The 27,703-nt window shown below is 45.0% G+C and overlaps 1 protein-coding gene across 1 annotated transcript; it reads left to right on the top strand.

The window, feature by feature from the left end:
• The first annotated feature begins 17,671 nt into the window (after positions 1-17,671).
• CDKN1B (cyclin dependent kinase inhibitor 1B) lies at positions 17,672-22,000 on the top strand. Its single transcript, XM_073315432.1, has 3 exons — positions 17,672-18,608; positions 19,215-19,345; positions 20,792-22,000. Exons 1-2 carry the CDS (start codon positions 18,131-18,133, stop codon positions 19,334-19,336), a joined length of 600 nt encoding a protein of 199 aa, XP_073171533.1. The 5' UTR covers positions 17,672-18,130; the 3' UTR covers positions 19,337-19,345; positions 20,792-22,000.
• The last annotated feature ends 5,703 nt before the right edge of the window (positions 22,001-27,703 follow it).

The raw sequence follows: 27,703 nt of genomic DNA, 5'->3' as shown, positions 1-27,703 counted from the left end.
GAGTTGGGCTCCCTCCTTTTGACCCCTCCCTCCAAGGCTGACACCTACGGCAGGTGTAGCGGGGAGGGGCAAACAAAGCCCACAGCAGCCCATTAACCCTTTCCTGGCCAGCATGGGGTTTGTATATCCCACCACAGAGCGCTTCACCGGAATAGCGTAGGGTGGTAAAGCGCTCCTAGTGTAGGAATTCCTGAAAAATTCCAAGTGTAGACAAGCCCTAAGCCTGCCTTTCTCCCTGTGCCATACTGACAGTTGTAGTCAGTGAAGGTGCAGCAGCTGGAACTCCATTGTTACAAGAGAGGGGGGTAGCCAGCAGCATGTTCCCCATTAGGGGCCCCCCCCCTACTTTGGAACTCACTGCTCTCCTTGCTCCAAAACAAGCCCAAATTTACTGACCTTTGGAAGAGCACTTTGCCAGGTCTGTTTCTTCTCCCTGGCTTTTAGGGAGCAGGGGAATTTGTCAGGTTGGATGGCTTGTGTGAGCACTGACTTTTGGATCTTAAACTTCGTTTATATGTTTGCTGCTGCTCGTTTTTTGTAGTTATCTGGGAGTACTTAAAAGTATCTGCTGATTTAATGGAATTATTCTGTATTTTCAAAGGATTGTCAAGGGCACCCCAGGCCAATAGTTTCAAAAGCAACTGACGATTTGTGTGCCTCAGTTCTGGGGTGCCCTACTTAGGACACTTTTAATGGCATTGATTTTGTGAGGTGTCTTAATTGTGGTACTCAAAATCACAAGTCACTTTTTTTTTTTAAAATGTAGCACTAGAGCCTTGGGACATGAGATCTTTCTTAGCAGTTTGCTATAAATGTATACAAATAATGCAGAGGTTATGGCCTATAACATGCTTACCAGAAATTGTCGACACAAACTTTGGTGCGTGTGTTTGTGATAGAAAGAATGCATAAGTGGGAGGATGTATGTGTTTTGGGGGATGGAGGAAGGGAAAGAAATGTTACTTCAAGTGAGGGTTTTGTTGTTGTTGTTTTAAAAATAAGGTACAAAATGTTACTGCTGGAACAGTGTTGCTCTGTGCTCTGACCCCTTTCCAGGACAAGATTTAAGTACTTACTGAGGAAGAGAAAACCATCGCATTTGACTTTCTACAGTATACGCTGTATCATTTGTTATAAACTATACAGGAAAAGAATCAAATGACTTAATAACTAAATACCAGCTCTGTAAAGCTGTGCAGAAATAACTAGGCTCCAGGGCCTAAGCTACAACTCTCCATTATAAAAGTATAGGTACAAAAGAAATACGGTTGATCTGAAATATTTTCAAGTTCTGCCAGTGATTAAATTGGGTCTTAACATCATCCCTTTTCCCCAGCAACACAGAGGGAGAGAAGAAAGCTGCTGAAGATGTTGTAGCTATCCTACTGAAGGAAAAAATGTACACATACTCTGGTGGTGGAAAAATATAAATAAATAAATAAAAATCCAAGAAAAAAAACAAAACCAATTAGCATAAACTAAATTGATATAGGGCACTTTAAAGTCTATTTAGGTGCACACACAAGGAGGTTGTACCAATCAAACTAAATTGGTTTCTAAACGGATTCAGTTAAATCAATTCAATTTTCACATGTAGAGAAAAGGTTAAAAAAAAATTTAAACCACCTAAGGCCCAGATCCTCAAAGGCATTTAGGTGCCTAATCCCCACTGACATCCCATGGGGAGTTACATGGCAATATAATTGCAGCTCTTGGCCTAAGTGATTTGGGAGCCTATGTTCCATCTTAAATAAATTACTTAGGCACCTTAGAGCCTAAATCCCATTGACTTTTAAATTGAATTTTGAAAATAGAATTTAGGCTCCAAAGTCAGTTAGGCTCGCTTGAAAATTTTACCCAAGTCTTTGTACACAGCACATATTCATTTGTCATGTTAGGACCCCATTCTGCAAACACCAATGGATGTAGAATTTACTATTATCTACCCACTGTAGTAAACACCATGTCCAGAGTAAATGTTTGCAAGTTTGGGCCTTACTATGTCTTTCTAAAAAAAAGATACTCTAACTCAGAGTTATGGGCCCGATGCTGGGATTATTGGGTGAAATTCTCTGGTCTGCACTATGCAGGAGGTCAGACTAAATTAGCAGAATGGTTCCTTTGGTTTTAAAATATATGAATCTATCACAAACTTTAATGGAACTATTCACAATCGTAAATACTACATCCAGAAGTCAGTGTTTGTAGGATTGGGCCTTTAATTTACAGTAACTCCTCACTTAAAGTCGTCCCGGTTAACATTGTTTCGTTGTTACGTTGCTGATCAATTAGGGAACATGCTCCTTTAAAGTTGTGCAATGCTCCCTTGTAACGTTGTTTGGCAGCCGCCTGCTTTGTCCACTGCTTGCAGGAAGAGCAGCCCCTTGCAGCTAGCTGTGGGGGCTTGGAACCAGGGTGGACCGGCAGGCCCCCTATCAGCTCCCCGCTCCCCTAAGTTCCCTATGCAGCAGCCATCCAGCAGGCTACCAATTGCCCGCAGTTCAGCTGTTCCTCCACCCACTGCCATGTGCTGCTCCTCTCCTCTGCCTTAGAGCTGCTCCTGGGGGCCTCCTGCTTGCTGTGCAGGGGAGGGGGGAAGAAGGAGGCTAATGTCAGGGTGTTCCCCTTCCCTCCTACTCCTGCCCCCCACTTACCCCTTCTCCATATAGGTGGGGACAGGACAGGGCCCAGCACGAGAGAGCTTGCTGGCCACAACTGCTTGCTCAACTTCCTGATCTTTTTAAAGGTAATGTACTTAAGAGTGGGGTCAGCGTACTAAAAGGGGCAGTGCGCATCTCTCTCTCTCTCCCACACACAGGGTCTATGTCTATGTCTATGTCTGCCATGCTATCTCCCCTCCCTCCATTCGTGTTGCCTTGTAGAGTGTGAGGCTACTTTAACAACAATGTGTTCAACAGCCCTTGAGGGCTCAGCTGAATGCTAGTTCATCATTTAGCAGTAAGACATTCCCTGGGAAATAGCCCACCCTCTAAGAGTATGGCTACACTACGAAATTAGGTCGAATTTATAGAAGTCGTTCTTTTAGAAATCGTTTTTATATAGTCGATTGTGTGTGTCCCCACACAAAATGCTCTAAGTGCATTAACTCGGCGGAGTGCTTCCACAGTACCAAGGCTAGCGTTGACTTCCAGAGTGTTGCACTGTGGGTAGCTATCCCACAGTTCCGCTGCCCATTGGAATTCTGGGTTGAGATCCCAATGCTTGATGGGGCAAAAAACATTGTCGCGGGTGGTTCTAGGTACATGTCATCAGGCCCTCCCTCCCTCCCTCTGTTAAAGCAATGGCAGACAATCGTTTCGCGCCTTTTTTCCTGAGTTACCTGTGCAGATGCCATACCACGGCCAGCATGGAGCCCGCTCAGCTCACTGTCACCGTATGTCTCCTGGGTGCTGGCAGACACGGTACTGCATTGCTACACAGCAGCAGCAACCCATTGCCTTGTGGCAGCAGACGGTACAATAGGCCTGAAAACCATCCTCATCATGTCCGAGGTGCTCCTGGCTGCCTCGGTAAGGTCGGTCAGGAGCACCTGGGCAGATATGGGTGCAGGGACTAAATTAGGAGTGATTCGACCAGGTCATTCTCTTTAGTCCTGCAGGCAGTCCTATTGTACCATCTTATGGTGAGCAGGCAGGAGATGTGGATGGCAAGCAGTCCTATTGCACCATTTTCTGCTGAGCAGCCAGGAGATGTGGATGGCTTGCAGTCCTTCTGCACCATCTGCTGCCAGCCAAAGATGTAAAAGATAGATGGAGTGGATCAAAACAAGAAATAGACCAGATTTATTTTGTATTCATTTGCCTCCCCCCTCCCTCCCTCTGTGAAGTCCTGCCTGAACTACAAGAGGGAGAGAGATAGCTTAGTGGGTTGAGCACTGGCCTGCTAAACCCAGGGTTTTGAGTTCAATCCTTGAGGGGGCTATTCTGTGTGACAGCTGTTTTTGTTTCTCCTTGATGTAAAGCCACTGCCTTTGTTGATTTTAATTTCCTGTAAGCCAACCCCGTAAGCCATGTCGTCAGTCGCCCCTCCCTCCGTCAGAGCAACGGCAGACAATCGTTCCGCATCTTTTTTCTGTGCAGACGCCATACCACGGCAACCATGGAGCCCGCTCAGATCACTTTGGCACTTAGGAACACATTAAACACCATGCGCATTATCCAGCAGTATATGCAGCACCAGAACCTGACAAAGCGAAACCGGGCGAGTAGGCGACGTCAGCGTGGTGACGAGAGTGATGAGGACATGGACACAGACTTCTCTCAAAGCATGGGCCCTGGCAATGCGGGCATCATGGTGCTAATGGGGCAGGTTCATGCCGTGGAACGCTGATTCTGGACCCGGAAAACAAGCACAGACTGGTGGGACCGCATAGTGTTGCAGGTCTGGGACGATTCCCAGTGGCTGCGAAACTTTCGCATGCGTAACGGCACTTTCACGGAACTTTGTGACTTGCTTCCCCTGCCCTGAAGCGCATGAATACCAAGATGAGAGCAGCCCTCACAGTTGAGAAGCGAGTGGCAAAAGCCCTGTGGAAGCTTGCAACGCCAGACAGCTACCGGTCAGTTGGGAATCAATTTGGAGTGGGCAAATCTACTGTGGGGGCTGCTGTGATGCAAGTAGCCAACGCAATCAAAGATCTGCTGATATCAAGGGTAGTGATCCTGGGAAATGTGCAGGTCATAGTGGATGGCTTTGCTGCAATGGGATTCCCTAACTGTGGTGGGGCGATAGACGGAACCCATATCCCTGTCTTGGCACCGGAGCATCAAGCTGGCGAGTACATAAACTGCAAGGGGTACTTTTCAGTGGTGCTGCAAGCACTAGTGGATCACAACGGACGTTTCACCAACATCAACGTGGGATGGCCGGGAAAGGTACATGACGCTCGCATCTTCAGGAACTCTGGTCTGTGTGAACAGCTGCAGCAAGGGACTTACTTTCCAGACCAGAAAATAACCACTGGGGATGTTGAAATGCCTATAGTTATCCTTGGGGACCTAGCCTACCCCTTAATGCCATGGCTCATGAAGCCATAAACAGGCAGCCTGGACAGTGGTCAGGAGCTGTTCAACTACAGGCTGAGCAAGTGCAGAATGGTGGTAGAATGTGCATTTGGACGTTTAAAAGTATGCTGGCGCAGTTTACTGACTCGGTTAGACCTCAGCGAAACCAATATTCCCACTGTTATTACTGCTTGCTGTGCGCTCCACAATATCTGTGAGAGTAAGGGGGAGACGTTTATGGCGGGGTGGGAGGTTGAGGCAAATCACCTGGCCGCTGGTTATGCGCAGCCAGACACCAGGGTGGTTAGAAGAGCACAGGAGGGTGCGGTGCGTATCAGAGAAGCTTTGAAAACCAGTTTCATGACTGGCCAGGCTACGGTGTGAAAGTTCTGTTTGTTTCTCCTTGATGAAACCCCCCGCCCCTTGGTTCACCCTACTTCCCTGTAAGCTAACCACCCTCCCCTCCTCCCTTCAATCACCGCTTGCAGAGGCAATAAAGTCATTGTTGCTTCACATTCATGCATTCTTTATTAATTCATCACACAAATAGGGGGATAACTGCCAAGGTAGCAAGGGAGGGGTGGTAGAGGAGGGAAGGACAAGGCCACACAGCACTTTAAAAGTTTAAAACTTTAAAACTTATTGAATGCCAGCCTTCTGTTGCTTGGGCAATCCTCTGGGGTGGAGTGGCTGGGTGGCCGGAGGCCCCCCCACTGCGTTCTTGGGCGTCTGGAACTTGGGGAGGAGGGCGGTTGGTTACACAGGGGCTGTAGCGGCAGTCTGTACTCCAGCTGCCTTTCCTGCAGCTCAACCATATGCTGTAGCATATTAGTTTGATCCTCCAGCAGCCTCAGCATTGAATCCTGCCTCCTCTCATCACGCTGCCACCACCTTTCAGCTTCAGCCCTCTCTTCAGCCCACCACTTACTCTCCTCAGCCCGCCACCTCTCTTCCCGGTCATTTTGTGCTTTCCTGCACTCTGACATTGTCTGCCTCCACGCATTCGTCTGTGCTCTGTCAGTGTGGGAGGACAGCATGAACTCAGAGAACTTTTCATCACGAGTGCATTTTTTTCACCTTCTAATCTTCACTAGCCTCTGGGAAGGAGAAGATCCTGTGATCCTTGAAACACATGCAGCTGGTGGAGAAAAAAAAAAGAGGCAGTGGTATTTAAAAAGACACATTTTCTAGAACAATGGGTACACTTTTTCATGGTAAACATTGCTGTTAACATTACATAAATAGCACATGTGCTTTCGTTCCAAGGTCGCATTTTGCCTCCCTCCAATACGTGGCTAGCCCTTCCCCCCTCCACGTGGCTAACAGTGGGGAACATTTCTGTTCAGCCATAGGCAAACAGCCCAGCAGGAACGGGCACCTCTCAATGTCCCCTTAAGAAAAGCACCCTATTTCAACCAGGTGACCATGAATGATATCACTCTCCTGAGGATAACACAGAGAGATAAAGAACGGATGTTGTTTGAATGCCAGAAAACATACACTGCAATGCTTTGTTCTACAATGATTCCCGAGTACGTGCTACTGGCCTGGTGTGGTAAAGTTTCCTACCATGGTGGACGGAATAAGGCTGCCTTCCCCAGAAACCTTTTGCAAAGGCTTTGGGAGTACATCCAGGAGAGCCGCAAATGCCAGGGCAAATTAATCATTAAACATGCTTGCTTTTAAACTATGTATACTATTTTCAAAGGTACACTCACCAGAAGTCCCTTCTCCACCTGGCGGGTCCGGGAGGCAGCCTTGGGTGGGTTTGAGGGGTACTGGCTCCAAGTCCAGGGTGAGAAACCGTTCCTGTCTGTCGGGAAAACTGGTTTCTCCGCTTGCTTGCTATGAGCTATCTAGAACTTCATCATCATCATCATCTTCCTCATCCCCAAAACCTGATTCCGTGTTGCCTCCGTCTCCATTGAAGGAGTCAAACAACACGGCTGGGGTAGTGGTGGCTGAACCCCCTAAAATGGCATGCAGTTCATCATAGAAGCGGCATGTTTGGGGCTCTGACCTGGAGTGGCTGTTTGCCTCTCTGGTTTTCTGGTAGGCTTGCCTCAGCTCCTTAAGTTTCACGCGGCACTGCTTCGGGTCCCTGTTATGGCCTCTGTCCTTCATGCCCTGGGAGATTTTGACAAATGTTTTGGCATTTCAAAAACTGGAACGGAGTTCTGATAGCACGGATTCCTCTCCCCATACAGTGATCAGATCCCGTAGCTCCCATTCAGTCCATGCTGGAGCTCTTTTGCGATTCTGGGACTCCATCATGGTCACTTCTGCTGATGAACTCTGCACTCACCTGCAGCTTGCCGTGCTGGTCAAACAGGAAATTGAAATTCAAAAGTTCACGGGCCTTTTCCTGTCTACCTGGCCAGTGCATCTGAGTTGAGAGTGCTGTCCAGAGTGGTCACAATGGAGCACTCTGGGATAGCTCCCGGAGGCCAATACCGTCTAATTGTGTCCATGGCACCCCAAATTCGACCCAGCAAGACCGATTTCAGTGATAATCCCCTTGTCAGGGGTGGAGTAAGGAAATCGATTTTAAGAGACCTTTAAGTCGAAAAAAAGGGCTTTGTCATATGGACAGGTGCAGGTTTAAATCGATTTAACGCTGCTAAATTCTACCTCAACTCCTAGTGTAGACCAGGGCTAACTTCACCACCTCAACCAAGCTTCACAATCGTTGTTGTGTACAGTATTAAATTGTTTGTTTAAAACTTATACTGTGTGTGTATATATATATATATATATAATATTTTTTGTCTGATGAAAAAAATTTCCCTGGAACCTAACCCCCCACTCCCCCCCATTTACATTAATTCTTATGGGGAAATTGGATTCGCTTAACATCATTTTGCTTAAAGTTGCATTTTTCAGGAACATAACTACAACATTAAGCGAGGAATTACTGTATTTACATTGGCAAATCTATCTTTACGATTTTTTTTCCTGATACAGAACCCTGGAATAATTAATCTGAGGAAAACATGCAGGATTTATAAAGAACAGATAAAATTCAGACTACCCATCAAACAAATGCTTAGGGGGGCATATGTATATATATGCTCACAAACCCCAAACAGAGGGTCCCACTGGAGTTGGATTCCAAATGTGTTCACACGTGATGCGGTATTAATAGCCTTCATCTACCTTGTCTCTCCAATATCCTGGGACCAACAAAACTACAACAGCACGGTGAGCACTGATAATGTCATTCAGGGAAGTGGTGTAGCTATGGCAACAAAAGACCTCCTTCTGTCGGAATATACTGCATCTATAGCTAAACCAGCATAGAATTAGTAGTCTAGGCAAGGCCCTAGTAAAATTCAAGTGATCTGTCTCTATATTTTTACAGTAGCACAGGTAATAGACCTTGGTGACATTTTTCAAATTAAATGTTTTTTCACTAAAAAAAAGATGCATATTCAGGTCAACTGAAACATTTTGTAACAAATTCACCAAATTATTTGAGACATGAAAAAAAGTTCTGAAAAAGCAGAAATGTTCATTTTTGACATTTTTTAAATGAAACATTTTGATTTTTTTTAATTCAAAACGATTTTAGAATTTTAGAAATATACTTCCACTTTATTTTCCAAAAGGTTATAAAAAAACACAAACAAAAATAAATGTTTCATTTTGGGTTGAACAAAAAGTTTTGTTTGACCAAACAAATGTTCTGACTTTTTTTTTTTTTTGCTTTGCTGAAAAATTTAAAAAGAAATATTTTGGATCAATCCCAAATGTTTTTTTAGGCTTGGCCACCAAACCAAAAAATAAGTTATTTACACAGCTGTAATAGCTAACATCCATTAGTTATCCCTCAGTGAAATACGACTTTTTGTCAATGAAGACATAACCTTAGGCTCATTCCCTACCACTGTGTTGATGTTTAGGACCTCATTTTCAAAGCTATTTTCAAAGCACCTAACTCCTGATGGGAATCTAAATACCTTTGAGGATATGGACCTCAGGGTATATCTACACTTAAAACGCTACAAAAGTGCAGCTACAGTGCTGCATCTGCATCAGTGTTGCACTTCAGTGTAGGCGGGGTTTTCCCTCTGGTGTAGGTAATCCACTTCCCCAAGAGGCTGTAGCTAGGTGGACAGAAGAATTCTTCTGTCAGCGTAATGCTGCTGACACTGGGAGTTAGTTTGGTATAGCTATATCTCCCAGGAGTATGGCTTTTTCACACCCCCTGAAAGAAGTAGCTATGCCAATGTATGTTCCCAGTGCAGACCAGCCCTTAGTCCCAACAAGCCTATCTTGGCTTGTGGCAAGGCTGACAAGCTTCTTTTAGCTATTTTTTGTTTCACTGGGGATAAAGAGGTCAACTAAAACTGAGGAGGAGGGGGCCCTCGGGAAATTTATGAGTGAAAGCTGCTGCTTCGTTACTCCTTTCGCCCACAGGGGGTGAATCTGAAAGCACCCTCCGCCCCAACAGCCCAATAAGTCTCAAAGAGGGGATGCCACGACCCGTACTCTAGGCCTCCACAGGCCTTCTAAGGCCCATGATGGAGAGTTTGGGGACAGGTTAACCTAAGGTTTGCAGGAGGTGCATTCTGGGGGAAGGGCCAAGGACAAGACTCATTATGGATTGCAGGTTGAACTTGTCATAGGGCTGAAGAGCTTACATTGACTCAGGGAAAGGGGAATCATGGTGCATGGGGGAGGGACTCCCAGGGAAGTAGCCATGCAATGCAACAGCAGCATTTCTGTTCCCATGGCTCTTGTCCTCCCGTGCAGGCCAGCGAACAGCAGGCCAGGGGGGAAGGGCGATTCATCCCCCAACTTTCCTGCCAGCCACATTTCCCCCGTTGCTATATATCTTAGGAAGGGACCCTCAATCCTGCAGACCTCATGGCTTAATTTTCAAAACTGCTGAGCACCTACAGCTCCCATTGATTTCAACAGGAATTGGTGTGTTCAGTATCTTTGAAAATCAGGCCTAAAGAAGTAAGACATTCTTAGTTTTCATGCTAACTGATAAATAAACTCTTTGCTATGGACGAGTAACACTGTTGCCAACTATTGTGATTTTAACACGAGTCTTGTGATATTTGGTATTTTTGTGAAAGCCCAAGCTCCTGGACTCACTTGATCACAGGAGAATCTCAGCTTACATTAATAAAAAGTAAGTTTCTGTCCCTCCTGGTTACAGAGAGAAGATGGAAAACATGACCCCTAAAGGCTCAAAACAGCTCAGAAGCTAAATCAAAACACCCCAATTTTTTATTTAAAACAAACAAACAAACAAACAAACAAACAAAAAAATCCCTCATGATTTTTAAGCAATATTGGGCTAAAGTAGTCTGGGTTTCTCAGGGCATCACATGTGGGAAGAGTTAAGGTGGTCCGGCCACCTAACTGAATTTCCATGCTTTCAGAGGTTTGGGTTTCTTTTGAGTTTAACCTTCACTCTGGATTTCCAGGGTTTCCAACAGTTTGTTTATTGATTTCCTTTTGTTTTATGTCTACCTTTCAAGAATGTTTGTACACATAAACTACTGATACAGTTTAGCAACCCTAACTTTGGCTGAAAATGACATTTAAAATGGTTTTCAAACCAATAATCAATATGATGACAAATTTTTTTAATTGAGGTTTTCAGGTAAACAGCTTTGAACAGAAGCTTCAGTTTACATGGATATAACTAGGACAGCGGAAGTAAGAACACTCTAAAAACAATCAAAAAGCTGTACACACACACAGCTTTCTGCCCCCACCTAGAGCCCTCAGGTAAAATTTTGGGATGTAAATAAGCAGGAAAAAAAAAATCTTTTCAGCACTTTTTTAAACCATCAGGAAGAGAACACAAATCCAGTTGTTTTTCCTTTGCAGAGTACCTTTAATAGAGACACCTTCTTATTAAAAACAAGCAAACAAAAGAACATTTTCTGCCCAACCCAGAGTTCCCAGAAGCATTATACTTGGTTCCAATGGGAAGCAGCTGGTTATGCAGAAACTCTCTTCCCTTCTTTTAAAATACCTTTCATACGGGTCATAGGGGTTTGCTTCTTTTAGATTTCCTCTAAATTCCCAGAAACTTGCAGTGAAATAAGAAAATTTACCATGTGGGGATGTCATGTTATAATATGTTAGTGCACTAATGATGTTGTATCATGAAGCTGTGCAATTCTGTAACATGGTTTAGTATTATTAACACAGGCAAGATATAATAAGTTTGAGGCAATGCTCTACGTTAATTATTAATATTATTACACTAGTACCTAGGGTCCCATTGTGTTAGGTACTGCACAAACACAGTTCCCCAAACAGCTAAACAGTCAAGTTAGACAAAGTATGGGAGGGCGCTTGGGCAACAAGAGTTGAAAGTACCTGCTCAAGGTGACACAGCAAAGCCAGGAATACAATGCAGTCTAGTCCAGTGTCCTATTCATTGCATTTAGCACAGAGACATGACACGGTAATTTTTGATGTCTGAGATGGGCTGTAATTTTAAATCAAAGTTCTTTAGAAAATAAAATCATCTCCTAAAAAGAGTTTAGGAAGCAGCCAAACCAATTCACTTATTTATATAAGGAAAATGTTTCTAGCCCTCTTGATCCTCAAGCAATTATTACCCCTAAAGAAAAAACTTTGGGGCAGGTCCTTGGTGGGTGTAATAGCTATTGGAACTAAGACAATTACACCAGCTGAACTGTCCCTATCTTTTTGGGCAGGTTAGTAATGTGTGTGCCTTTTGGACAGATTCAGTAATAACGATCACATATATCAAGTACTGATTTTAATACATAAAGATGTAGCATTTACTGAAAGAAAACAAAACACAAAACTGACATTAAAAAACTCCCCACCAAACCCTTCCAGCAATGTCCAGTTACTGATTTAGAGGTTAGTGCTGTGTTCTGGAAAAAATCCAGGCACCATATGATTTCATGCACTAAAAACTTTAAACATTTCAGAGAAACATAACATATGACATAGGGTGTTTTTATTTAATGAATGGCTTTAAAAAATGGAGCCAGTGTCCCTTTCACAGATGTACATCTTGGGCCAAAAGCATTGCTTTAGAATGTGTCATCACTTGGGAACCTAAAGAATTGTGCTTGAGAAAACATTGCTAGAAAATAATATCCCCTTCCCAGAAAGGTTCACTTCAGACTTTGTAGAAAAACAGAACAACTCATTTCCACTGGATATAATTTATCTATTGAGAAACTTACTTAAAGGCACCAGGTTGCTGGGCACATAGTTAGAAAACTGTTTACCCTCATAGTAATAATAATAATGAATCATTATTATTAGCACTTAGCTCTTATATAGCACTTTACATCCTCCAGCCATTTTACAATCATGAAGTAGTTAGTCCTCACAATACTGCTGTGCGATAGTAAAATATTATTAGCTCCTTCAGGGGATGTGTGTGGAGATGCACTGGAATTTCTGGAAGCACATTGCACTTGACTTAGTGCTTGTCTTCACTGCTAAAAAACCCCATGTTTTTACCTCAGAGTAACTAAATTGCATGAGCTGTTCTGACGCACAAACACAGGGAAGACCAGGCACTTCAGTTTTACCGAGAGGTAAACTCACCAAGGTAAACATCTTATATCCCCAGCTGGGATGGACTTGGTGAGTTTACCTCACTGTAGAATGAAAGTGTTTGGTCTTCACTGTGTTTTTACTTTAGGATAGCTCCTGTGCATTAGTTTTTCCATAGAAAAATACCTGTTCATCAAAACAAACATTTCATGGGAGACGGCTCCTTTTGACAAATTTCTTGACTAAAACTAAAATTTGGGGAAAAAAGTTTTAAAATTGTTGAGACATGCCATTTTGACATTTTTAAATGAAAATTTCGGTTTTCTGGTTGAAAACACCCTTTTCCCTCCAAAATTGAAGCTAATTATAGTACATTTTTAAATGGTCATTACTAAAACAAAACCTTTCAAAATTATCAAAATGAAATGTGTCAACTGACTTGAACCAAACACTTTTTGGTTCAGAATGGTTTTCAAAATTTTGACATTTCATCCCAACATGGGATGGGAAAAATTTCCAAAACTTTGAAAATGTTTGTGGGATGGGAAAAACTTTTCCTGCCCAGCTCTAACTGAGACTTTAACATGTTAGTTAAAAGTGTTAGAAATACACCATTTTAATTAACATATGAGTCGCGCCTTTTCCCCCTCAACCACTGATGCGATGGAAGAGAAGGTTTCTTGCATTCTCTAGCTGACCTTGCTCATCGATGGGACTAGCCCTAATGGACATATATAACGGCTCCTTTAATAAACCTAGATATGGCAGGCCAATTCAACCCACCATTCAGCATATATGCACTCTCTATGGCCCCAATCCTGCATACAATTAAGTATATGAGTAGCTTTATGCACGTGAATAGTCCCATTGAACTCAGGGGGACTACTCAGGTGCAGTACTGGGGCCTGTGTCTGGAATTATATTTACCCCATAATCATAAATTCCTTCGGGAAGGTAGCATTTTGCATGCAAATGGCTTTTTAATGGGGTTTGAATTATAATGAGCTCTCACAGCCTTGGATAGATCAAAAACAAGCTTAGTCAAACCATTGAAATAGATCATCCCCTTACCATTTTCTTAATCCTGACTGCAACAGTGCCCAGTAGAGTGGCTGTTTGATTATTCCCGCCTGACCCACACTTCCTAGATGAATTTAAAAACACAAAACAAAACAAAACACCAACCAAAAGATATTAAGTGGCTAGCTTAAGTATGCTTTGTCATTTTTGCAAGTGCCCTCCTAAATGTTAGGGGGATGGGGCAAAATGAAGATGGGAAGCTTGCATAGCCAGTTCCCAGAGTAAGAATACAATTGAGGGGCTCGGCTAACGTTGCAGCCCGAGTAAGAGCTGAGAAGCAAAGTACAAGGTGGAAGATACATGAAAATCATAGCACTGCTCTGATCAGACCTCTAGATAAACTGTTCTCATTCCTTTCCTTTCTGTTTTTCTTCTCAAAGTTTTTCTTCATTTAATCCTCTCTTCCAGCTTTTGACTCATTTCTTCTACAACTGAAACACACACACACACACGCACACTCAATCTTCAGGCGAAGTACTGGAAAATAATGGCTCAACAGCTCAGTTATGATCATTTCCAGCACGAGGCATAACTGAACGTCGAACGGGATTAAAAAGTACATCATGTCTCCTTCAAACTATTTATCTGAAAACCTCGCTGTTTTGCCTGTCGTGCCCTCTTTCTGCGGGAGGATGGCGCTCTGATATTTGAAGATCTTTTCTTCAGGGCTCTATAGTAGTTTTTCACGCTTTGCTGCTACTACAGCAGACGCCTGCCTCTCTCACTATTTGCTGCAGCAATCAGGGGGTGCCTGACTGTAAACAAAACACTTTAGATCATAGCAAGGTCGCTCCAGACACAGCCTTTCTACTTACAGCCTAAACTATTTAAGGTGGAATGATTGTGATTTATTTCTTCTAAGGGGAGAAAAATAAGAAAAAAAACCCTCTCCTGTTGTGAATTAGCTAATGAGCCTGACTCCAGCAGCAAACACTGGTCATAAAATGATAAGCAGGATGTAAGCTAAGAATTGAGTTGCTCCTTGAGGAAAGACCATGATAACTACAGGTCATTTGCAGATTTTCTCCAAAGAACTGCTGAACGCTCCAAATCATGTTTATCCCATACCTCTTGGAATGTCTTCTCATGTGAAAATGATTGCACTGCTGAGGCTACAGTCTTGAGTCTGCCCTGCTTTTGCACATCGCACAGTCCTTTATACCAGTACAAAACAGGTGTAAAATACTTCCACTCAGAAGGGTGGCATTTTATCCCTACTTTGCACCGATATAAATGACTGCAGCGTTACAGCCTCCTATGCTGCAAGGGCAACACGATCTTTTAGGATGGTTTACTTCTAGGGTCTCTCGTAAACGCCCAAGCTCCCACCTGCTTTCTTGGCAGTCCATTGGGTCTCTGGCTGAAAGAGGTGTGTGGCTCATTTAGGCCTTCTCTGTACTAGAAAAGTGAACCAGTTTAGCTAAATAAATTGTTAATCTGATGCAAGCCCCTCATGTAGTCAAACTAGTGCTCTTTTCTAGCATAGACCAGGTTCTAGATCTGGTGCTGTTTGGATGCTGAGTTCCTAGCTGGACAAATACATGAATGGTTATCAGTTGTAACTTATCCAGGAAAGCGCCTGGAGTCATGAGAATGTCAGCTTTACTTATTTTAATTTTTAAAAGTAAGTTTTTAGACGTGTGGTAGCAGAGAGAAGTTGGAAAATGAAAACTAAGGGCTAAAACCAAACCAAAACCAAACCAGAAGGCAAATAAAAAGGTACACAATTTTATTGTTTCATTGAAATCTCATAATTTTTAACATAATCTCATGGTGTATGTTTTTTGTTTGTGTTTTATTATCTTTTGGGTTTCTTTGGCCTGATTTATGATTTGTTGAATGACTGGGGCTGGCAATATTAAGACCCATCAAGCAGAATGGTCCAAGCATTAGATAGAAAACTAAGGCCAATACAATACAAAATTATGCCCACTTAACTGATGTCAGCATACAGCCACCATAGTTATTAAATCACTTGTGGGTCTGTGTGCACACTTGGCTCCTTTTGTCGGCAGTGCACGTCTTCACCAGGAGTACTGTACTTGTATGAATTGTTGTGTTAGTGTTGGCACTGTGGGACAGCTCCTGAAGGCCAGTAACAGTCAATGTAAGTGCTGCATTGATCTAATTACACCAACTGACTCTACAGTGCTTGGAGAGGTGGTGTTATTTAGGCCATGTCTACACTAGCACTTATGTTAGCAAACTTTTCTTGCTCGGGGGGTGGGAAAAAACCACCCCCGCGTGACATACATTTTGCCATAATAAGCACGTGTGTGCACAGCACTATGTCGGTGGGAGATGCTCTCCTGCCAACATAGCTACTGCCGCTCATTGGGCTGGTTTTATTATGGCAAGAGGAGAGCTCTCTCTTGTTGCCATAACATGGCCACATGAGCGATCTTACAGCAGCACAGGTGTATTGGTACAGCTGTGCCACTGTAATTTCGTAAGGGTAAACATGGCCTAAGTCAGTGTAGAGAGGTACTTATGTGGGCGGGAGCCAAATTTAAGAGAAGATAGGTCAATGCAAGGCAGCTTATGTGGACCTAACTGTGTAGTGTAGACCAGGCCTAAAATTAGGAACTCCCTGCTCTGAAACTAATTTCTTCTAAGGCCTTGGGTAAGTCACACAAACCTCTCTCTGCCCAGAAAATCGGAATGATCATTGAGATTGAATGGGGCAAAAGAGGAAAACAGGGTTTTCCATCTTTAGTTTTCCTCTTCCTTCCTCCAGCCTTACTCCTGGTGTTGTGCAATGACTATTATTTTTATTACATCATTGCCTTAAGGAATGTTCACTGTGAAAGCTTAAGCAGCCCATTAAAAACTTTGGTCCCAGAGAGAGAGAGAGAGAGTGTAAAACAAACCCAGTTGCTTCAAGGTCAGTTGAATCCTCTCTCTCTCCTCCAGTTAAACTCTGGGGGCTCTCTGCTTAAAATAGTTTGTCCAAAGCAGCAAATCTGGTGGTGCCATTATAGGCACACAGAAACAAAATCGAATTACAGTGAAATTATATCATGTTGTGCAGGATAGAGGGGAACACAAGCCCCGGAGACTGGGATCTTTCTGTTCCCATTACAAAGGCAAAGGAGTACGTACACCCTTCAGCAAGGGCTGGTGGCAGCGTCCCCGGGGGCGCTCTTAATCTCGGAGGATCCGATGTGGCCTGGAGCCCCTAGCAGAACCCTCCTCCACCCCTGACAACGGGACCTCCCCGTCACAGGCAGGAGACGGCACGGGCTGTGACCAGGGCCGGGCAGGGAGCAGACGGTGTTAAAGGTACGCAGTACCCGTGGTTATCGGCTCCGGCCCTGCTGGAGCTGACTGAGGCGGTGGGCGCGATTGCTGGAGCATCGAGCCCGTCAGCCCAAACACACACTGCAGAACTAGGCTCGCTCACTCACGGCGATCTCAGCCTCCGCGAAGGATGCGGGAGCCCCTGCTTCGGCTACTTCTTGCTCTCTGGTTAGCAGGAGGTGTCCCTGCTGGCTCCCTGCTTACTTACACCTCCCTAGCTCGCTCCTTATCTGGCGGGCCCGGGGGTGCCGCAGTACCGAGGGGTCCCGCTTCCCTCTCCCCAAGCTCGAGATCCCCGCCCAGCCCCAGCGCCTCGCCGTGAACTCCTGACCTTCCCGTCTCCAGGGCGAAACCCTTGGCGCGGGGGGGCTGCGAAGCGCCGGCTGCAAGAACGAAGTCAAAATGTAACCAGCCGCCCCCCCCCCCCCTCCCCACGCCCCACGCCTCGCTGCCGGCCCCGCTCCGCGCTGAGCCTCCGCCGGCCCCGCTTGCGGCAGGGCAGCTGGGACCTTCGCAGGGCCGCTGGCAGCGGGAGACGAATGGCAAAAAGCGGTTTGCCTCCCTCTCCTCCCCCCACCCCGCTTTTCACAAATGATGACGATTAAAGCGGACTGAGCCCGAGAGGTGGCAACTGAGGCCGGGCCACCTTTAGAGCGGGCTGTTCGGCAGAGGTGAGGCGCACAGATGGGGCGGCGCCCTGCGCATTAACCAATGGATCGCCTCCGCTGTTTAAATAGACTTGTAATGTCAATCATTTTCTTCTTCGTCAGCCTCCCTTCAATCGCCATATTGGGCAACTGAGAAAAGGGCTCGTCTTTTCTTGTTTTTTCCGTCGTCTTTTTTTTTTTTTTTTTTTTTTTTTTTTTTTTACTACACGGCAGCTTTGACATCGGCGAGGTTCGCGAGCGCAGTTTGGATCGGGGGAGCCGCAGGCTTCGCATCAGCCTGGAAGTGGGCTTGCACAAGGGGGCTTGGCTTTTCCCCCCATCCTCCGCTCTCCCCAGCGTCCGCTGGATCTGCCCCGGGCTTTCTGGTGAATATCAGGGGTTCTCTCCCCCCGGCCCGTGTCTTATGCAAGTGTTTGTTGTTGTCTCTTCTCGAGGAGCGGAGATCGAGTTTAAAAAGAAGAAGAAGAGACGAGGAAGGACATATTTTCACGTAGCGAAAGAGAAAAACACCCACCGCCGCCAGAAGAAAGAGGGTGGGGGGAAATGTCAAACGTTCGTATTTCGAATGGGAGCCCGACCCTGGAGCGGATGGAAGCCCGGCAGTCGGAGTATCCCAAGCCTTCCGCTTGCAGGAACCTCTTTGGGCCCGTGAATCACGAAGAGTTAAACAGGGACTTAAAGAAGCACCACAAGGACATGGAAGAGGCATGTCAAAGGAAGTGGAATTTTGATTTCGAGAATCACAAGCCCCTGGCTGGCAGGTTCGAGTGGCAAGCGGTGGAGAAAGGGAGCTCGCCCGACTTCTACTTCAGACCTCCGAGGCCCCCCAAAGTGGTTTGCAAAGCTGCCACCCATGAGAGTTTGGATGTAAATGGAAACTGCCCAACAACGGTGATTGTAGTCGGTTCTCAGGGAATCTCAGAGGACACTCACTTTGTAGATCAAAAAACTGATGTATCTGAAAATCAAACGGACTTAGCAGACCAGTGCACTGGGCAAAGAAAACGACCAGCCACGGATGGTAACGTACTGTTAGAAAACAAAAGCTTTTTACTTTCTGTGCTGTATCCTTGTCAGTGTTAGTTAGCGCCGTATACCTCCTTCGCATATACATCGCGCTCATGTCCTGCGTACGGTAAACTGTTCGACTGGTTTACTGGCAGACAGCGTTTCAAGATTTACCCCTCCTCTTAGCTTAAAAACCTAGGACGGTCTGTACTCTCGGGAATCTTAAGTTAAATTGGCTTCTGGAGTCCATGGATCATTTGCAGTCAAATGCCCTTAAACTAACACCTCCTTCCTCCCCCCCCCCCCGCGACCGTAGTAATCGCTTTGTGAATTCTGCATCCTTTTGACTTGATTAAATAGGTACAAGTTTCATAACACATGTGAAGCAAAGTGTAGAAGGATATTTTGGACAAAACAAGAAACTTGTATCTTTATTTAAGCAAAGAAACAACTCTTCTCCCCATCTCTTTCGTGCAATCGATAGTTGACCCTGAGGGTCATAAATATTCAGGGTCCTCCAGTCCCCCGTTCCCCCATGCAGAGCAAACATCTGGCAGCAAATGTAGAAAATATCAAGTTTTCACTTTTCTTTTTGTTTCTTTCAATGTACCCCTCCTAGATTCTTCTCCTCAACCTAAAAGAGCCAACACAACAGAAGAAGAGGTTTCAGAAGAATCCCCCAGTGCCAGTTCAGTGGAGCAAACACCCAAGAAATCCAGCCCAAGAAGACGTCAAACGTAAACTGTTTAGGTGGGTTCCCATTACATGGTGTTTTTTTTCAAACCAGTGTAACTGAGTAAAGCATTGAAGGACTATGGAAAGGTCCACTCTGAGGCCATTCCAGTATCTATGATAGTAGTTTCTCTGAAAAACTTTGTGGGACTTGGTCTTTTTTTTAATACGCCTTCAAAACAGAATTTCAAAAGGGCTTTAAAATAGAAGTCTACAGATTAAATACGTCTTGTTACTATGCTTAGGAAGACTATGCTACACTTTGGGGGGTAGGGGAGAGGGAGTGTAAATGAGTGAGTTTTTATTATGTGCCATTAATAAACAATACCTTCGCTCTGGTTTAAGATTTGGGTCACTTAAGTAAGGAGGAACCTCTTACCAATTGTATCGGACCCATGCTGGTAGAAGGAATGAGTTTCAAATACGTTCTTTCTAAACTGTATTGAACTTTCAGATGAGTATTAATGGCTTTTCCTATTGTCTTTGCACATACCAGCAAACTTTAATCGTGAGACATATAAGTAAATAAGGACTGTAAATCAAGAAGCTGAGCATTTTCTTTGTATCAGAACTGTTCTTTTTTGTTATATTTATTTATTTTTCTACGATCACACACATTGGGATTTACAGTCAGCACACTGCGTTAAGGAGAGGGTGTTTTTCAACGTAAGGGCCTGGGGGTCGTACATTTACCGATGGTTTCAAAGTAGTAGGGGTTAAAGGAAAGAGCTTCCAAACATGATTTGCGATTGTGCAGAACAGATTAAACTGCAAAGCAGAAATTAAACCAAATTACCTCTGCTGCGGTAAACAATCCAGGAACACGTCAGCATGCATGTGTATGCAAATTGTACTACTACCGTCTGTTTATTTGGGTGTTTGAAGGGGAAACTAATGGTGTCGGCAGACAAAAAAGAAAAGGAGTGGAGTAGAGGAGGGTTCCCTGGGCTGTTTATTTTTATTATTGCAACCCAAAATATGTTTGAGTTTAGAAAGATAGAAGATCAGTTGCAAACGAATATTGCATTAATCTTAAATATGTGGCTCTGGGTCAGCCATCAGACTCGTTGCAAAATGTCTTAATAACACAGCATTTATACTACTTTTAAAAAGTGAAATATGGGGCGCTCTGGAAACATGTTCACTTGGTCTCAACTCTGTGTGGGCCTGCTGGATTTAAAAAAGCTATGTGTGGCCCTCCATAAGGGTGGGGTGGGGGTGAGTTTCTCTTGTTTTTAAAGGAATATGGCCCTCTTCTGCTCATATACTACTGATTACTGGTCAAAAGTTTTGTTGGCACCACACCCAATTTTAAATTGCTCCATCCCCAACAATTAGGGCAAAGAATGCCAGTGATTGATTTAGTTTTTAAATAGTGCCTTGTGTGTCATGATCTCTCCTAGAGCAAAGCAATCACATTTCTTTTGGCACTTCTAATACCTTCCCTTTTTATTTTCATTACAGATTTAAGAATATGCATTTCCTTGTTCATCAGATGCCTTGGTGGTTGATGAAGGGAGGAAGATGTAAAGTTATATATATATATAAAAATTAAAATACATATCGTTGATTCTCCATGGGATGGAGATCCTGTACAAGCACTGAAAAAAAACAACAAAAAAATAAACAATAACACTAAAATTTTAGGCACTCTTAAAAAACCTGCCTCTAAAAGCATTGGATGTAGCATTGTGCAATTAGGTTTTTCCTTATTTGCTTCATTGTACTACCTGTGTATATAGTTTTTACCTTATGTAGCACATAAACCTTTTTGGGGGGGGAGAGGGAGGGGATGGCAAAGGGTGACCAATTGAAACTTGCATTCACAATCTAGCAAGCAGGGAAATTTATGAAGAGAGGCAGTGTAGAGGTTTTCTTAAAAAAAAATATTTAAAGATGTATTGTCTCTTTAAGTGGGGTCTACAATGCCTTTTTTTTTTTTTCTTTTTTTTTAAATACACCATAATGCTAACACTGGCTACAGCAGACTGTTACAGGCTGCTTGTGAATTTCTACTTATTACATTAAGCTTAAGAGGTGGGAGCTCTGTTTCCGTTATGTAGCAGCAAAAGGATTTTTATGTTCTGCAACTTCTTAAATCTCTTAGGATAAACCTAAAGAATTTTAGAGTAGTTCCATTGACTCCAACTATTACCCATAACATTGGCTGGATATTTTCAAATGAATCTCTAGAGTTCATATTCCAAAACAGAATATTGTTGATTACTGATCTCTTTTCCCTGATGTTCATGAGTGAATGAAAAGGGACACTACATCTTTAAACAGTATTTCTACACTGCCTGTGTATCTGTATGTAAAAATAAAAACATAAAAGTTTGAAGTGTACCTGTGTACATAACTCTGTAAAGACACTGAGAAATTATACTAACTTATTTATGTTAAAAGATTTTTTTAATCTAGAAGAAGCTATTTTTTCCCCATAAAGCCAAAGTGGCATGTTTTGTGCATTTGTAAATGCTCTATTTGGTAGACTTGTAGGGTTTTTTTGTTTGTTTCTGTTTTTTTTTTTTTCTTTTTCTGTTAATTAATATGGCTGTGCTGAAAGGATTGCAGACTGAGCCAAGTTTAATATTTTTTTTGTAATGCGTGAGAAAAAATTGCCAATTGTTTCACATCAAGCAATCAATAAAGAAAACTGCCATATATATGAAATGAGTTCTCTGCTGTGTGTTTCAATTTCATTCTTTACCTGGCCCAAGTGGAAGTAGATTACTTCAAGTAATACAGCAGGTTTCCCTCTGTGTGTCTAAAGTACAGGGAAAAGTAAGGAATAAAGATACAGCATTATAAATATATACATTCCTCAGGCCCTGTGTCATAATTTACTGTTACTTCTACCAGTAATAGGCATTATCTCAGATTACCCGGGAGCAAAGGCCCTCAACCTCTTGATTCAATGGGGGAACTTAGCTTCTTGAGTCACACTATTTTGTTTAAAAACTATACTTTTGAAATCTTAATCCAAATAACATCTGGTCATAACATACTCAAATACTGGACCATAGCTTGCCATTAGATGTCACAGGATTTGGCCAACTGTATGTCAGACCTAAGCTGTTGTTAAGGCCCAAATCCTTAACGGTATTTAGGCTCCTAACTTCCACTGAAATCAATAGAGGTTAGGAGCCTAAATACCTTTGAGGATCTGGGCCTTAAATCCCTCAACAATCTATGCCTGGAATCTCAGCTTTATTCCCCTCCCTGCATTTTAAAGAATTTTCAAGTTCTGATAGGACTGTGTCTGAAAAAACACTTATATTAACAGCATCTTACCAAATATATCCATTTCCCTTGTCCACACAAAATAAGTGAATCAACAAAAGCACAGGCTTCTGCACATATAAAAACCCCCCGATAATTACACTGACTGTAGTAAGTACACGATTGGGTTTGCTTTTAGTATGTTTGTGCTTCTAAATTATCTCCATGTTTGTAGAGCAAACACATCGGTTTTTGTTCCATACAGAGAGTTAACCTTAGGAAATATTCTATGATCTATGGCTATGGCCCTGATCTTGCACACACTTATAAAAGTGCTCAACATTACTCACCTGAGTAGTCCCACTGAAACCATTGGGCCTACTTTCCTGCTTAAAGTTGAGCATGTGCATAATGGCAGGGGTTGTTTGTGGCATCAGGGTCTCAAGTAGGAATGCCACCTGTCCAGAGCACCCTCACTATGTCACACTAGTAAGGCTATTCTCTCTGTTCTAATATAGAATGATGCGCAGTATAGGGTGAATTAGGACCTAAACAGAAGTGGTTTCAGATAGGGATAATGTTTTTCATCTGATTTTAAGCTGCTTCATTACAAAATTCTATGGAGAGCCAGTTTCCTGTGGAAAGGAACACAAACCTATGCCAACAGGTAAGGCTGCTATCTCCTATTAATCTTGTTGACACAAAACCAAAGGGGTTGCATCACCACAGGAAAAGAGCATTAAACAAAACAACTTGCATGCAAATCATCTACTGTAAAGAGGAAGGTAAACTGAGGTTTTTATGAGTAGATCTAAGCCCATTTAAAACTAAAGGTGATTAGAAATATTTCATTAGTTCTTTCACAATTGCTCTTTCAAACTTTTCCATTGCCAGGGATGGAATCAGCACTGGTTAGCAAAACCTCCCATCTCTTCAGGGGGTTGTTTTTGGGGGGCTTTCCCAGATACCTTGAGCAAGTCTGTGCCTCAGCTCCTCCTCACTTTCCTCTCAGCGCTGCGGGGGGATGCACTATGTGAGCATTGCCAGCTCCTTACAGGGCAAGCCCTATAGCACTGTAAAGCTGTATTGTTGACACTGTATTTGCCACAGCTGCATGCCTGGGCCTGTTCACGTTGATCAGCTATTGACAGCGTTGGCACAATCACTTTTTCCGAACATCTGGCTGACCATACATCCATGCCCCCTGAACCTAGGTGCAACAAAAAAGCCCCAAATCTCAGCGAGTTGAAATTTCTAGCCGGGCAGAGGCACCTACTTAAAGAGTCTAATTCACTTGCTGAAATCCCCTATTAAGCAAGGTCCTGTTATTTATTTCCACCCCGCCTGGGCTTTCCCTCTCTTGCTGCCTTAGCTTCGCTTAAAATACACTCGAGGAGCACAGGGTGTGCACTATCCCTGTAATTAAAGGCAGGAGAGGAAAACCGAACCGTTTCTCCCCAAGGACAGCAACTCGGACCAGCCTGGAAGAAACCCCGACTTCTGAATCACTGCGGCACGCGCTCCCCGGCTCTGCATGTGCTTGATGCGAGGCAGATGCCACCCGAGGACTGCGACTGTCCCAGGTCTGGGGAAAGGGAGTGGCCAGTGTTTGTTTCTCCCGTGCTTTTCCTCGTCTGACGGCTAGGGATCGGTTTCAAATCCCCCCCTCCCCGCAAGCCTGTGGATGGCATCCAGCCGCCTGGATGGCCTAACCTGCTTTCGCCTCCAAAATCTTAGGGGTTCAAAAGGTCTCCGCACGCGGGGTTGATAAGAAAAGCCCTAAGGTGAAGCGCACCAAGAGGGCGTTTGCCAGGAACAAAAGTGGCCATGGATGGGAAATAAACAGGCAGCGGCTCCTCCCTGCCTCAGCCTGACCCAAGGGACAGCGCGAGCGAAACCTCGGCCCGCCTAAAAAGAGCTTGAAACGAGTGGGAAGGGAGGGAAGCAGAGGTGGGTGAGGCTCACGTGGGGATCCGTTTGGGGGTAAATAGGGTGGGATCCGTAGCCCGGCTTCCCCGACCCAGTCGAGTAATTGTCCGGTTCTGAGCAAGGAGAGGGGAGCGGGGTGCAGCGGGACGAAGGATTACTTTGCGGGATGGGCGTGCAGGATTTTTTTTATTATTTTACTATAGCAGTAGGAACGGCAGGCGATGTTTGGAGCTGTGCGTTGCAGGAGGGGCCCTCGACAAGGAATCCTGAGCGAGCGATCATTTTCACCTGGGGCCCGTCAGCACACCCTAGCTTCAAAAATCAAAGAAGAAAAAGAGCCCCCAAATCTTGGAGTGGAGACCGGTCTCCCAGACCTGTCGAAAAAGAAACCCACCGTCTTCCAGAAAACAACCCAGCACCGATCTGCAGAGCTTCGGGCCGTCCCTGGGTTAGCGGCACCCTCTCTCCTTGCTCACATGTCCGTGTCCCCCCCCCCGGGGGTGTGGGTAGGGGGAACGAATAAAACACACTCAAAAGTGATCTCACAATTCATCTTCCCCTCTCAGTAACCTTCCTCCCTTTGGAAAAACAAAGCAAAACAAAAAAACCCTTCCCTCCATGCACCGGCAGGGAAATGCAAATCACAAGCACACAGAGAAAAGACGAAGGCACGATTGCATCATTGTAATATGTCCCCCCTCACCCCCCTCCTGCCCCCCAGCTCGAAAAGTGTTGTTGCAACAATCATGGCGTTGTTTCAAGTTGCCCCCCTCACTCCTCCACTCCCCCCCCCTAAAATCAGCGGGTTGATGTGGGTAGGCGACTCAAGGGAGGCACCTTTGGAAAGTTGTGTGTGTGTTTTTCTTTTGAAATCCAGATCGCGCTGCAGTTGCGCTAGGAGGGAACGCTTGGCGGCAGGGGGAGGGAGAGGTGGCTCATTCTCTCTCGCTCGCTTTTTTCCCCCTGCTGGCCGTGCTTGTTGTTGTAAACTGGATTGGCGTCGGCTGAGCCCAATGAGCCTGTGCTGGGGGAAACAGCCCATCGGCGGAGCGGCCATTGGGGAGATTTAAGGTGGACCTGTGGGATCAGCCGGGCTGCAGCCGCGAGCGGCTCCAGAGCCCGCCCGAGGGACGGTGGCTTTGCACCAGCTAGAGCGGGGCTCATTTACATACACTCCCTGATTGGCCCGCCGGGGCAGTTCGAATTCTTCTGCTGCTTGCTTGTTAGCTCGGCGGCGTTTTCCCCTTTAGCTGGCTGGAGGCAACCTTGCCTCGCTGTCTTTCCCGGGATGCCATGATGACCAGCAGCTCCCTGCTCTAACCCTTGTGGGGTAGTGGGAGGGAGCAGCCATGCTGCCACTTACACACACATACACACACACAGTGTGTGTGTGTGTGCGTGTTGTAAAGCGGCTGGCTTGGTTTGAATCTCAAACTCCGGAGATCACTCCCCATTCAGCCTGATGCAATATCACCCTCCCCTTCCCCCACTCCCATTTCCACTGCTGCGGCAGAGTGAGGACGAGGGGGTGCTAAACAAACAGCCAAGAATTCGGCGAATGCGATGTTGCACAATGCGTCAGGGAAGCAGTTTAGCAACCTCTGGCAAAATCAATATACATAGGACAGGAGGGAGTCTTATGGCGATAACATTTCACCAGCAGGGTCCTTCTGAGGATGGCTGGGAGCCTCTCCCCCCCACCCCGTCCTGCTTGTGGGGAGGGGGGATAAGCACGACTCCTCTACACTGATCAATTAAATGAAGGGGTAGTTTAAAAAAAAAATGAACGAGTGAGATTTTACAATGTCACATTGGAACGCAGAGCAAAACCCCTAACTAGGAGGCAAAGATTTGTCTCCCTCTGGTTTTGTTTAAATTGCCTTAAAATTAATCGAGAGAAGGGAGTCTCCAGAGGAGGGAGAGGGGGTGGCGGGAAGAAGCAGTTTTCTCTGTAGCAAAGTTTCTTTGTGTGTGTGTGTGTACTTTTCTGCCTTCAGGATTTCTTTTTTAATCTTGACAAAACCTGTTTTAGAGGGAAGAAGCATGGTCTAGTGGTTTAAGCACAGGACTAGAAGCCAGGACAACTTGATTCTTCAATTTCACATTTGCTGTTTAACCTTGGAGAAGTCACTTCAACACTCTGTGCCTCAGTTTCTGGAAAATGGCTAAAATACCCTCCCTCAGAAAGGCACTGTGAAGTTTACATTGTTTGTAAAATGCTTTCAGATCCTTGAATAGAGACTGCAAAGTCTTGCATACTGAAGGATCACACACGATGGATACCACATGAACCCGTCAAGCAAATCCACAAAGGTTCACTTTGCAGGTCCCTATTTGCATCTTTACTAATTTTAAATTCCCCCTTTATTTCCTTTACTTCATTTCAGGAAGTTGTTTCCCCCTCTCTGTATGAGAGTATACCCACTGCTGTAATGCACTCCAACTCTGTTCTACCTCTTGCAGCAGTGTTTTGCCATATTCTGAAGGATGCTATATAACAATGAAACATGTCTTATCCCAGAGTTTGGGGTAAAGGTTCTGCAGGGGAAAGGAAGATTTTATTATCTAAATCCGTTTCCTCACCCCAGCCAGAAAAGTAGGCATATGATGGGTTCCTTAACCAGAATTGACTTTAGGATGACCAGGTGTCTGGTGTTTGACTGGAACACCCACTTGAAAAGGGACCCTGGTGGCTCCAGTCAGCACCACCAACTGAGCTGTTAAAAGTCCAGTCAGTAGTGTTGCGGGGCTAAGGCAGGCTAGTCCCTACCTGCCTGGTACCGCGCTGCGCCCTCTGGAAGTGGCCAGCAGGTCCGACTCCTAGGTGGGGAGCAGGGCCACGGGGCTCCATGTGCTGCCCCTGCCCTGAGCACCAGTTCCGCAATCCCTTTGGCCGGGGGCGCAGCGCGGGGACAGGCAGGGAGCCTGCCTTAGCCTCGCTGTGCTGCTGACTGGGAGCTGCCCAAGGTAAGCCTGCGCCCCACCCCCCCTGCCACAGTCCTGTGAAACTTGGAGCCCCCTCCTGCACCCCAACCCCCTGCCTCAACCCACAGCCCCCTCCTGCACCCCAGAGCCCGCACTCCCAGCGCAGAGCCCTCACCCCCCCCCCCGCACCCCAACCTCTGCCCCAGCCCAGTAAAAGTGAGTGAGGGTGGGGGAGAGCGAGCTATCGAGAGAGGGGGAATGTAGTGATCTGGGGGCTCGGGGAAGGGGCAGGGCTAGGGT

This window comes from Lepidochelys kempii, chromosome 1 (genome assembly GCF_965140265.1).
Source record: "Lepidochelys kempii isolate rLepKem1 chromosome 1, rLepKem1.hap2, whole genome shotgun sequence".
In the NCBI taxonomy this organism is placed as follows: Eukaryota; Metazoa; Chordata; order Testudines; family Cheloniidae; genus Lepidochelys; species Lepidochelys kempii.
The sequence above is the reverse complement of the archived record's forward strand: the minus strand, read 5'-3'. Positions and strand labels throughout refer to the sequence as shown.

Coding starts and splice junctions, on each gene's coding strand:
- CDKN1B (XM_073315432.1), top strand. CDS start 18,131: ATGTCAAACGTTCGTATTTCGAATGGGAGCCCGACCCTGGAGCGGATG. Junction 18,609..19,214: donor AAAACGACCAGCCACGGATG/GTAACGTACTGT, acceptor TACCCCTCCTAG/ATTCTTCTCCTCAACCTAAA.